Genomic DNA, 13,861 nt, shown 5'->3' on the forward strand with positions numbered 1-13,861 from the left:
TTTCGCCTGACCCTCTTGAAATTGCTATTGCATTATTTCACCTGACTTCTCCAACTGAATTCCCAACTCTCCCACCACTAGCTTCCTTGAAAATACCATTCCCTGCTCAAGTTCTTTGCATCCACTGGGATTGAGTCTTTCTACGGTGCCAATCGGGGCTGGTCTCTCTCTCTCTCTCTCTCTCTCTCTCTATATATATATATATATATATATATGAGGAACTAAGCAAAGACTGCAGAATTCATAAGGATGGAGACGTACAATGAAAGCCAAAGCCTTGGGTCCTTTGAGCAATATGAGATCATTAATATTTTTTGTCTGTTAATGGGGGAGAAGGGAGAGCGAGCTGTGATTTGCTGAGACTCAATGGATATGCAAACACTTAGTTCTTGATCACAAATCCAACTGCCTCCTCCAAAAATGAGGCCTTAAGGAGTGGCTTGTGTTCAATCTTGGCTTGCATGTCAGTGTCACTTCAGATGTTGGTAAATGGCAGACAGGGTCCCAGAGAGTGCGTTGAAGACAGTCTCTTGGGGCCAGATTTGCAAAAGAGCCCAGTGGGGACATGTTGGGTGCAGAGCTCTGATGAGAATCTGGTCTTAATTGGCACAATGGGATCTGCTGGATGCTGAGCACTTTTGAAAAGCTGCCTCTAATTGGGGGTGGTGAGCACTGAACAATCTGGCTCTTGAAGACCAACTCCAAACCCCTGTGATACGCTGAGTGACCAGCAACCCAGAAAGCAAGTGCCTCCAGAATCCTTTCAGAAAAGGGGCTGAGGTTCTGAGGGCCTCCCTCTGGCAGCATGTTGGACACTGCCATGTGTTTCTAACCTCTTACACTCCGAGCTGCCAAGTACATTTTCCTTAGAGTTTTCCTCTCGGCAGCATGGAGGAAAGGTTTCATCTCCTTCAGTTTCCTCCTTTTCTAGTTGGCAGACTCCGAATTGGGAGCTAGGTCCTGCTCAAGCAGGGCTCTTATGGAACCCTGTCGGGACCATCAAATCTTCTGAGGGCACGTGGCAGCTGCATCCCACCCTGTCTTCCTCTAGGGGGAAAATTCTCCCTCACTGCAGCACACCCTTGTGTCAGCAGGGCTGAATCAAGCCCATCATCTGTAATGGTTTAAGCCCTGCCCCTGCAGTGAGCTCTGTGCAGGTCATCCCCACACACTGGCGTTGATAGGGCCCCACACAGGTGCAGGGGTTCACCCGTGATGCTCATTGTGGGATCAGGTCCTTCACTGCTGCTCACCTGCATATGGCCGTCAGATTGAATTCTGCTTATGTTTACCTGCCATGTCTCACACTAACTGGATGGCAGCTGTAACTTAACAACGGGGGCTCTGTAGGGGAGTCACTGTTGTACTCTACCTTTATTCTGTGAATTAATTTGGCCCCTTTCTGACCCCTAGTAACTTTCCCCAGTGCTGGGTTGGTCTCTTACAGGATCGTTGTTTCTGGTGCTGTCCCTTTAAATTGAGCAGAGCCAAGCAGTTGCAGCCCTAGAGTCACCATTTTGCAACAGGCTGCTGCCGGCTGCACCTTTCTCCCATCCAGCAGGTAAGAACTTGTAATGCTTTCCTTGAGTTTTCCTTCTCTTATTTCTGAAGAAATGGCACAGGACCTCCTGGGTTGCCATCTCCAGTCCCCTGCCATCGTAAACAACTCCGTCATCAGAATCCTGTTATAAACGTATCAGTCTCCATCTTAAAACTAGTTAGACAGTTTTCACCCACTGTTCCTATTGGGAGGCTTTTCCAGGACCTCCCTCCTCTGAGGATTAGAAACCTTCTTCAAATTTCCAGCCTCAATTCATTCATGGCCAATTTATTCCCATTTGTTCTTGTGCCAACATTGTCCTTTGGCTTAAATAGCTAATAGATAGTGGAGCTTATCCATCTCCATGCTACCTTGTGCCCCTGCTTGCTCATTTAGAGTAGCACACTTCCATCTCTCTGCTACAACACTCAGACATGTCAGATGGCCACAGAAGTCAGAATGAAGCCTCATTTGAGAGATACTGGCCAAAGAAGAAGTCAGGTTTAAAAAGGAGAAGCAGTTGAGTAATTTTGTGATCTAGGGCTTAGGGTACTGGACTGAGGATCAGAAGAATAGAATCCCATTCCTGGCTCTGCCACTAACCTACTGAGTGACCTTGGGCAAGTTACTGCCCCTCTCTGTGCCTCAGTTTCCCCTCCCAGCTTTTGTCTATTTAGGTGATAACTTCTGTGGTGCAGAGACTCCCTCTTACTTCCTCTTTGTGGGGCCTGTAGGTGCTACTGTAATACAAATAATTAGCAATACTAATATTGGGTTAAAATGTTTGACTATGTGGACTATCCCACTGCAGGCTCAGGAGGTCACATGCCCTCCCCCACAATTTCCTCTCCTGTACTATAGGGATTTGCTATCTGATAAATGGTTAATTTCCTCTAGGCCCATGGTAGATCTGAGAACCATACTGATCTGAACTGATCTGAGATTCTGTGCCTATAAGTATTTACCCATGTAAGTAAGGACACTATAAAGATTTTTTTTGCAAGTGAAACCAAATATTTTCATTGTCAGATCAGAAAGAAACATGGTTATTTTGTATCTGTGAGTGATTAGACCTGCCTGCAGATGACCCTCAAGTATCATTTTTCTCTCTCACTATGGGTTTACTACACCACTATGTCTAACTTTCCGGTGTGATGGTGGGACTGCAGGTACTGGGAGACTGGGCAGCTGCTTCCAATTTTCTGTTGAATTTGTTGCTTTGACAGAAATAAGACTTCATTAAATAATTGTGACATAATTGCACTTCCTAATTTTAATTACGGTGCTAGCATTAGGCATCTTCCAAATTTCCAAACAATAAATTGAGGGATGTTGGCTAGATCCCAGATTACATCTGCTTCTGTGGTTCATTTTCTCCATGTTTCCTGGCTGCATTGACAGATTCCAAGAACTGCCTATCAGGTGAGTGAATTCGGCATTCCAGAATTCTCAGACATCAGCCCAGGCCCAGAAGATCTGGGAGAAGAACACCACATTAAGCAGAGACCTGACACAACTTGGGGAAAGGGATCCAGGTTGGCTTTAAGCCACCCTTTGCATTTCCCCAATCTGGGGAACTACTGAAGCTGCTCTAAATTATGCTCTGCTGTAACAAGCCCTGAAGAGCCATTCCACAGTTGGGGGCTACAAGCATAGGGACATGCTAGGGGAAGGCTAGAGATGGGGATGTAGTGCAGGGCTGTTGTTGATAAGGATGCATGTATCTGTGCTGATGGATCTGGTTAAGGAAAAATATGATGGTCCGATGCAATTTCTGAGTGACTTTATTAGAAAAAGAAATAGAGGGGCAGGAATTAAATCATTAAACAGATGGGCCACACTCAAACTCACACAGATGCTCTCTACTACAATTTCTGGTGGGTCAACCTAGGCCAGTGGTTCTCAAAGAGGGATACACATACTCCTGGAGGTACGCGGAGGTCTTCCAGAGGGTACGTCAACTCATCTAGATATTTGCCTAGTTTTACAATGGACTATGTGAAAAGCACAAACTAAAATTTCATACGATTACTTGTTTATACTGCTCGATCTACTATATCAGTGTTTCTCAACCTTTGGAGGTCGCAATTTATAATTATATGAGAAAAATGAGAAAGTAAGCAATTTTTCACCAATAGTGTGCTGTGACACTTCTGTATTTTTATGTCTGATTTTGTGAGCAAGTAGTTAAGTGAGGTGAAACTTGGGGTACACAAGACAAATCAACTTCCTGAAAGGGGTACAGTAGTCTGAAAAGGTTGAGAACCACTGTCCTAGGCTTCCAGGGCAGGGAGAGAATCTAGGAGTTCTTCCTCGTTTTCCTACAGCATCAGTATAAACTAAACTTGCCAGCCAAATCTTTACCACTTCCTAATACCCTTTTGTAGCTCTGCCAGGAGTGTATTCTGGACCTGGCACGTGCAGAAACTTTGCTCTAGCTCCTCTCTTTATCAGGGCTAACATAGGAGCAGGGAGCTGCTCCATCCCAGCTGTGCTGATGCAGCAAAAGTACCTGGGCCTTTGTCCCAGAAGCTCTGCAGACTGTGTTATAAAAAGCCAGGTGGCAGTCTTCAGATTAGTCAATATTAGCAAAGGAAAATCCAGCACCTATAACAGCGCCAGCATCCTCCCTGCTCTGTCCTTAATTCCAATTAACAATGCAGCCGTAGCTCTTCAGCAGCAAAGACAGCCCCAAACAAACTATCCCAACCTTGCAGAGCAAGACCGTTTCCAATCGATGTGGTATAAAATGTTCAGGGCAATCTTTCTGAGAACTGCGAGCAATATAAATACCCAAGAATGATTCTTTGTCACGCTCAGGATTAATTTAGGCCACTGTTTATGCCATTCTTCCCCAACTTCTGGAAACTCAGGCCTGGTCTACACTAACACCCCAATTCGATCTAAGGTATGCAACTTCAGCTATGTGAATAACGTAGCTGAAGTCGACATACCTTAGTTCGAATTTACCGCGGTTCAGACGCGGTCCACACGCGGCAGGCAGGCTCCCCCGTCGACTCCGCGGTACTCCTCTCGCTGAGGTGGAGTACCGCAGTCGACGGCGAGCACTTCCTGGTTCGACTTATCGCGTCCAGACCAGACGCGATAAATCGAACCTGGAAGTTCGATTGCCAGCCGTCGAACTACCGCGGTAGTGTAGACCTGGCCTCAGATGTAACTGGAATGAATTTTTCTAGTTATGGTAAAGATAATGTGGCAGGATCATAGCCTTTTATATGGTGCATATCATGCTCTATTGCCACATCCTGACTTCATGGCTCATTAAAGTCAGGAGTTTCAGGAAAAGACTGGAGGCCTTGTCTACACTATGGGGGTAAGTCAATCTAAGTTACGCAACTCCAGCTATGTGAATAACATAGCAGGAGTCGACATAGCTTAGGTCGACTTACTGTGGTGTCTACATCACACTGGGTCAACAGGAGACACTCTCCTGTCGACTTACCTTACGCTTCTCATTCCGGTGGAGTACCGGAGTCGACGGGTGAGTGATCTGCAGTTGATTTAGTGGGTCTTCACTAGACCCACTAAATTGACCCCCGGTGCATTGATCACCACAGTAAGTGTAGACATGCCCTAAGACAGGAGACAACAGGCCGAAAAAGATTTTGAAGATCAACTAGCCAAAGACTTAAAAACGAACAGCAAAAAGTTTAAATACATCAATAGCAGGAAGCCTGCCAAACCATCAGTGGGGCCACTGGTTGATTGAGGTGCTAAGGAGCACTCAGGGAAGATAGGGCCATTGCAGAGAAGCTAAATGAATTCTTTGCATTGATCTTCACTGCAGAGGATGTGAGGGAGATTCCCACACCTGAGTCATTCTTTTTAGGTGACAAATCTGGGGAACTGTCCCAGATTGATGGGTCAGTTGAGGTTTTGGAACAAATTGATAAATTAAACAGTAACAAGTCACCAGAACTAGAAGGTATTCACCCAAGAGTTCTGAAGGAACTCAGATATGAAATTGCAGAACTACTAACTGTGGTATGTAACCTATCATTTAAACCAGCTTCTGTACCAGATGCCTGGAGGATAGCTAATGTGACACCAATTTTTTAAAAAGGCTCCAGAGGCAATTCTGGCAATTATAGACCAGTAAGCCTAACTTCAGTACAGTACCAGGCAACTGTAGTAAAGAACAAAATTATCAGACAGGTTCTCTATGGAGCAATATTACAGCAGATTTGTGTGCGAAAAGAGGGAATTTTGATCTGTAATAAGGTACAAATAAGAAGTACATTAGAAAGCAGGCTAGCAGCAGCCCAGAATGAGAACTGCAAAGTTGCATTTATTTCTAATCATAGAGACATGGAAAGTTAAAAGAATAACACAACAATATTCTTTCACAATACCCCAGCTTTAAAGGAAGGGGTCCATAATTTGGTGGGTGAGGGTAGTTATTCCCCTGGACAATTGTGGGCTAATTCTCAACCAGTTTTACGCACTTCTCAGGGAAAGTTAAAACACTCCTAAAAACAGGCCTAACCTGATTGTCTTGTGCAACCAAGTCACTGGGAGTTTGGGGTACATGAGAAATGCAGGATCAGCCCCTAAATGACTATTTTGTGCACAGTAAGAAAGAGACGTTGCTGGTCAATTTAGTGCCACGATGTTGTTTATTTAAGGGCCTGATTCTGTCACCCTTATTCACGTTAAATATTCACTACTCAGACACTAGTTCTTTTGGGGCTGCTTACAGAGTAAGGGACTATTTGACTTAAGTGTAGCAGAATGGGGCCCTGAAGGAGCAGCATTGGTGTTATTATTTATTATTTGTATTTCCCATAGCACCTGGGAGCCCTAGCCCTAGGGCAGGACCCCATTGTGCTAGGTACAGTACAAACACAGAACAAAAAGACAGTCCTTGCCCCACAGAGCTTTGCTCTACACAAATGCATTAACATGGATGCACTATGAAGTATATGTATAAAAGAGTTTAGCTGCCCTGCTGTAGCATCAGCTTTGCCTTCACTGTTAAATAAGGTGTATTTTTTACCTTGAGGAACTTTCACTCAGGGTCCATGATAGCTAAATCCAGTTTATATGAGGGCTATCAAGCGATTTAAAAAATTAATTGTGATTAATCACGTGATTAATCGCAGTGTTAAACAATAATAGAATGCCATTTATTTAAATATTTTTGGATGTTTTCTATATATTCAAATATATTGATTTCAATTACAACACAGAATACAATATGTACAGTGCTCACTTTATATTTATTTTTGATTACAAGTATTTGCACTGAAAAAACCCCCCCAAAAGAAATAGTATTTTTCAGTTCACCTAATACAAGTACTGTAGTGCAATCTTTTTATCATGAAAGTTGAACTTACAAATGTAGAATTACGTTAAAAAAAAACTGCATTAAAAAATAAAACAATGTAAAATTTTAGAGCAGGGATGGGCAAACTATGGCCTGCGGGCCAGATCCAGCCCACCAGCCGTTTAATCTGGCCCTCGAGCTCCCGCTGGGGAGCGGGGTCTGGGGCTTCCCTGCTCCAGCGCTCTAACTGGGCAGCAGGATCGGGGGCTGCTCCACGTGGCTCCCAGAAGCAGTGGCATGGCCCCCTCCGGCTCCTACATGTAGGGGCAGCCAGGGGGCTCCACTCTGCATGCTGCCCCCACCCCAAGTGCTGCCCCCCAGCCAGGAGTGCTGCCAGCTTTTCCGCCGCCCTAGGCGGCGGAAGGTCCCACCCCAAAATGCCACCCCCCCACAGAGGCGGCGGAAGGTCCCGCCGCGGAAATACCGCTGCGTTCACCGCCCCCCAAATCGCAGCGCCCTAGGCGACCGCCTAGGTAGCCTAATGGGTTGCGCCGGCCCTGCCCCCAGCTCCCATTGGCCTGGCACTGCTGCCAATGGGAGCTGCAGGGGCGGTTTCTGTGGACGGGGTAGTGTGCAGAGCCACCTGGCTACACCTCCGCGTAGGAGCTGGAGAAGGGACATGCCGCTGCTTCCAGGAGCTGCTTGAGGTAAGCACCGCCTGGACCCTGCACCCCTGAGCCTCCCCCCACACCCCAACCCCCTGCCCCAGGCCTGATCCTCCTCCCACCCTCCAAACACCTCAGTCCCAGCCTGGAGCACCCTCCTGCACCCCAAACCCCTCCCCCCCACCTACTTCTTGTTCAGCCAATCACTCAGTCAAACAAGCTTATTTACATTTGCAGGAGATAATACTGCCTGCTTCTTGTTTACAATGTCACCTGAAATTGAGAACAGGCATTCTCATGGCACTACTGTAGCCGGGGTCGCAAGATATTTACCTGCCAGATTCGCTAAAGATTCATATGTCCCTTCATATTTCAAACACCCTTCCAGGGGACGTGCTTCCATGCTGATGATGCGTTCGACTCAATAACAATCCAAAGCAGTGCAGACCAACACATGTTCATTTTCATTATCTGAGTCAGACGCCACCAGCAGAAGGTTGATTTTCTTTTTTGGTGGTTTGGGTTCTGTAGTTTCCGCATCGGAGTGTTGCTCTTTTAAGACTTCTGAAAGCATGCTTCACACCTTGTATCTCTCAGATTTAGGAAGGCGCTTCAGATTCTTAAACCTTGGGTTGAGTGCTGCAGCTATCTTTAGAAATCTCACATTGGTACCTTCTTTGCGTTTTGTCAAATCTGCAGTGAAAGTGTTCTTAAAATGAACAACATGTGCTGGGTCACCATCCGAGACTGCTATAATATGAAATATATGGCAGAATGCAGGTAAAACAGAGCAGGGGATATACAATTCTCCCCCAAGGAATTCAATCACAAATTTAATTAATGCATTATTTTTTTAATGAGCATCATCAGCTTGGAAGCATGTCCTCTGGAATGGTGGCCGAAGCACGAAGGGGCATACGACTGTTTAACATATCTGGCACGTAAATACCTTGCAATGCTGGCTACAAAAGTGCCATGCAAATGCCTGTTCTCACTTTCTGCTGACATTGAAAATAAGAAGAGGGCAGCATTATCTCCCATAAATGTAAACAAACTTGTTTGTCTTAGCGATTGGCTGAACAAGAAGTAGGACTGAGTGGACCTGTAGACTCTGAAGTTTTACATTGTTTTGTTTTTGAGTGCAGTTATGTAACAAAAAAATCTACATTTGTAAATTGCACTTTCACAACAGAGATAGCACTACAATACTTGTATGAGGTGAATTGAAAAATACTATTTCTTTTATAATTTTTACAGTGCAAATATTTGTAATCAAAAATAATATACACTTTGATTTCAATTATAACACAATACAATATATATGAAAATGTAGAAAAACATCCAAAATATTTAATAAATTTCAGTTGGTATTCTATTGTTTAATAGTGCAATTAAAACTGTGATTAATCACAATTAATTTTTTTTAGTTAATCGCATGAGTTAACTGTGATTAATCAACAGCCCTAGTTTATATACAATGCTTATTATATCCACATTGCTTTATGGTTGAGAATTATGGGTACTGGCAAAACTTATAGAGCAAAAGCTGCAAACATTTGAAACAAGGTCCCTGTGCCAAATCCTAGGTGTGACAAGGTTAGATAGACTAGAATGGATGACATCCATAGATTAAAAGTGCGGTATGACCACAATCCTCAAAATGCACCAACATGGCTTGGCCATGTTGCCAGAATGACCCCATACCAACTGCCTACAATTGTTTTGTAAGGAAGAGCGCATGGAGAGAGAGGCCATGGACAACCAAGGAGATGTCCAAGGTATAACTTGGTATAAAAACCATCCAGGCAACCCCCAACAGGTTCAAATGGGAGCTCAAAACAGTGAAGATCAACCACTTTAGTTTTACTGTGAGGTAAACAAGTCAAAGTCAATCCCAGGTCTCGGGTTAGTGGTGACCTCACCCAATTTACCACATGGTAAAACTAAAGTGTCTTGTCTTCAGTGTGTTTTACCTTGGGATAGCTCATATATAGGGTGTATATTTCAGGGTAACTAAGGTACTTGAGTTATCTCAAGGTAAAAACACAGTGAAGACAAGGGACTTTCATTCTACCACAAGGTAAATTAGGTGAGGTCAGCACTATACCACCACCTGGGGTTGACCTCACTTTGTTGACCTCATAGTAAAACTAAAGGGGCTGGTCTTCACTGTGTTTTTACCTCAGGACAGCTCACGCACATTATTTACCCTGAGGTAATAAATATACCTTCTTTTTAGCAGTGAAGACAAGGCCATAGATGGAAGTCAAACAGGGCAAGGAGCACTGAATCAACCATCTGCAATAAAGAAACTATATGGAGTTCCTTCAGAGACATTAAGCACAGAGCTACATTGTGCTCAGCGACCCATGGAAGCCGAGAGGAGGTCGCGGCACTGTTCAGTGGAATGATTGAAGTTAGAATTTTGCCTCCTCCAGTCATAATAACGGAGGTGGTTCTTACAGGCCAGGCCTTTGAGTGAGTGCCCTATAATAAGGGAATTTCACAGAAGGGGCTTTACAGCTGCTAGGAGACAAGTGATATTAAAGGGGACAGAGCTCTAATAAGAGCCTGGCTGCTGGGTCAGAGGGTGTGTCTCTGCCCTTCCATAAAGGACAAAATGAATGGCTTGAGGGCTCCAGTGCTCACACAGCTACAGATAATGATGAAATGGGGCTGGCTAAGCCAGGAGCCTACTTCACACATACTGGGGGAGGGGGAAGGAGGGAATGGATCTGTTTTCATCTCCATCCACAGGCTTGTGAGCACTGGTTAGCTGTGGTACAAAGGGCATGGCTTCTCTACTGCCTATAAAAGAATAACACAACAATATTCTTTCACAATTCCCCAGCTTTAAAGGAAGGGGTCCATAATTTGATGGGTGAGGGTAGTTATTCCCCTGGACAATTGTGGGCTAATTCTCAACCAGTTTTACGCACTTCTCAGGGGAAGGGCCCTGTGCGTACAGAATTCTGATGGTGCTGATCTGCACTCCTGCATTGCCAAAAGGTGCCATTTCACCTACACCACTCCTTTCAGTGCCAGAGTCACTGCAGAGTCTGAGGGACCCAATCCTTGGAGGGAACTCTAGGGCAAGCAGCACAAAATCCCTTTCCCAACCAGCCTTGAAGCACAATGCTAGGGAAAATCAAATGCACAACATACTTGTCCCATTGAACCACCCAGAAGATTTTCAAGCCTTTCCATTGGGATGTGGGTGAAAACAGAAGCCAAGCATCAGCAAAAATCAAAGAAAGCCTAGGCACCATATGGGGTTGGCTGGGTTCTGTCTGTTTACAGTCATGGAACTGCAATCTTTCTTCCAGATCCACTCACCTTACTCATGTGGGCAGCCTAGGGTGACCATATGTCCTGATTTTTTAGGGACAGTCCCGATTTTGGGGTCTTTTTCTTATATACGCTCCTATTACCCCACCCCCACCCCCTGTCCCGATTTTTCACACTTGCTGTCCGGTCACCGTAGGGCAGCCCATGGGTACCCCTGCCTGACCCCTCCTCACTTCGCCAAAGGCATTTCTAGGAATTTAGCACTGGTTCTGATAGTGCTGTCACACCCAACGCAATAAGAGCCACCCCATGCCCACCAGGGCTGAGTCTTGCCCCACACCTGGACTCTAGACACTGCTGAGTTAGAGGGGGGACAGAGGTTGCCTTTTTGCACCGCATGTGAGTTTGTGGAGCTCCTCCTAGGAGGCTTTGGAAGCAGCTTGCCCTTCCTGATTTCATTGGAGCAGCTGGACATGTCTCCACCAGGGTCTTATCGCCTCCTCCTGGGCAGCTTGGCTGGTGGAGCTTGAAGGGGGGAAGGGACATGGGGAAAATAGACAAGACAGGAAAAGATCCGATCTGTTACTATGGAGTGGGGTGGGGGGGAGGGGGTTAATCCTGGGAGCAGGGCAGGTTAAGGAGGGCCATCTAGGCAAGCCGTGTGCAGCCAGGCAGGGGATGCCTGCTCCAAGCGCCTAGGGCAGGGCTGGTGGAGAGACGCCCCACCAGTGGCAGGATACCTTTACTTCTCGGCTCTGGCTCCAGCGCTCCGCAGGGGCTCAGGACAGACTGGTGCCGGCAGATCGGATCCCGGTGGAGCTCGGAGTAAGAGCCGCCCTGCCCTGCCCTGGGGCTTGGCACCCAGCCCGCCTGTCCCTTACCTTAGCGCCCGGGGTGGAGGCGATCAGCAGCAGCAGGAGCAGCGGGGCCAGCCGCCGGCCGGGAGAGCCGCGCAGGGCGGCCATCCTGCGCTCCTGCTCCATGGGAACAAGGCAGCGGCGGCGGCAGCCCGGAGGCAGCCGCAGTCGCCTGAGCGCAGCCCTGCATGGCTGGGTAATTAATGACTTTCCAACCTGTTTGGTGGCTGGGCGCCCGCAGCTCCGCGGGGCCCTGATTGACACAAGCCGACCTGAGCCACCCGCAGCCCGCGGAGGGCGGGGGCCGCGTGCGCCTGCCCCTGCCCCGCATTCCGCCCGGGCCCGGGGAGGTTTGGGACGCAGACAAAGGAAGCCAAACCCAGCGCAGCAGGATCCCTGCCTCTCCCCTCCGCAGCCCCGGCTCCCTTGGGGTGGGGGGGAAGGGGCTCCCTCCAGCCAGGGCTTGGGGACAGGACCTGGCAGAGGAGCCAGGACCATCACCCCTTCCCCAGGCTGTGTGTCTGAGAATCCGGATCCACATCGGATCAAGCCACTCCGCATTGCCGTGACCCCTTCCACCCAGGACAGCCCGGCACCCGCTGGCAGATGGCCCTGAATGAAGTAGGCAAGTGTGATAGTTATAGCCCCACTTTGCAGCTAGGGAAACTGAGGCACGAGACAATTAAGTCTGGGCAGGGCTGGGAAGAGAATCCTGGTCCAGTGACCATATTGTTCACACTTAAAAGAAGGGTCACTTCGGTGGTGACAGTGCTTGAAGATTGTGAAATGGTCCCTCTGATGATCAAAGGGCATTCTGGTGCTGGTGTCTGGACTCAGAGCACCACAGGCATATTTCTGTGCATAAAGGCTTTTTCCTGGTAATTGAAACTGGTCTGCACCTAGTCTGGATGCAGTTATAAGGTGTCTTGTATCAGCATAGCTTATTCCCCTTCTCATACAGGAATAAGGTATATAGTAGTATAGGCACCCTTAAACCCCTATAGTTGGGTGCTGTTGTACTGCATAGTAGCATGGATAAAGAGTGTAGACAAGACCTGAATGAATTTATCTTGAAACATTGAACAAGTGGCATGAACATTCACTTTGAGCAAAGCTTTGATCATGTCTCCTCTGATTTGTCCTTTCACTCCAGACACTGATCATCACACTGAACACTTCTTCCACTGAACTGTTTGTTCCAGGTCAACATAGAGGAATTTCTATTCACTTGTCTCAAACAAACACTTTGGTCTGGTCTACACTACAGAGTTAGGTCAATACAAGGCAGCTTACGTTGACCTAACTATGAAAGTGTCTGCACTTAAATTTTGCTTTCGCTGACTTAATAAGTCCAACTCCATGAGCGGTGTAAAGTCAGGGTCAATGTAGTTAGGTCAACACTGTCAGTGTAGACACTGCGTTGCTTATGCCAACTAATAGTGGCTTTCAGGAGCCTTTCCACACTGACAGTACAACCAATACAAGCACTCCTGGCAAGGATGCGCACTGCCGACACAAGGAGCAAAGTGTAGACATGAACAAGCTATGTAATTACTGCAGCGGCTGTATGCCGACATAAGTTAGATTGACTTCACTTTGTAGTGTAGACAGGCCCTTTGTAGTTAGAACTTGTCCATGTGTGAAAGTTGTTTGGAATTATTTTCATCCACGTTAAATGATACAGACCAACAATGCGCCCACACCACCTTGTTATCCTGGGTTAAGATGCTTCCCTTTGAGATCATCGTGCCCAGAACTGTGTTGTTTTGAATTAAGCATTCAGCATTCTTTGCAGAAATCCTATGGTGCAATGCTCCACTGCTAGGCTCTGTGCTGTGGGATTTTTGTCACTGTGCAATACTTGCTGGAAGGCACTGGAATTCTGAGACTCGGGGTCAAACTAATTCCCATGATTTCTCTCCTGTCATCCCATCATTCATCTGGCTTTTATGAGCCAGCCCCATTTTCAAAGAGCTGTCAGGCAGCATGAAGGAACCACTGCACTCCTGCAGTCCTGATGGTTCTTAATATAAACAGGCTGCTGCCCATATATCTACAGTCATGCGGGGCGATACGGGCATCCAAGAAGGAGGAGGCTGAAAAAACAAATGTTTTGACTAATGAAATGAAAAACTGGATATTTTAGGTGTCCAGAAAATTTCCCATTGATTTGAAAGGCTTCCTGCCATTAATTTATCTGAAGAAAAAGCCACATAAGCAGAGA

At 46.6% G+C, this 13,861-nt stretch overlaps 1 protein-coding gene across 1 annotated transcript in view; it reads right to left on the bottom strand.

Annotated features, from left to right (window-relative positions):
- Positions 1 to 11,745, bottom strand: part of LOC112105874 (ADAMTS-like protein 2) — a 45,406-nt gene extending 33,661 nt beyond the window's left edge. Inside the window, exon 1 of the mRNA XM_026655599.1 lies at positions 11,662 to 11,745. Coding sequence (XP_026511384.1) covers positions 11,662 to 11,745 — 84 coding nt within the window. The remainder of the gene's footprint in view (positions 1 to 11,661) is intronic.
- Positions 11,746 to 13,861: the final 2,116 nt, after the last annotated feature.

The sequence above is a fragment of the Terrapene carolina genome, unplaced genomic scaffold, assembly GCF_002925995.2.
Source record: "Terrapene carolina triunguis isolate 2854851 unplaced genomic scaffold, T_m_triunguis-2.0 Scaffold210, whole genome shotgun sequence".
In the NCBI taxonomy this organism is placed as follows: Eukaryota; Metazoa; Chordata; order Testudines; family Emydidae; genus Terrapene; species Terrapene triunguis.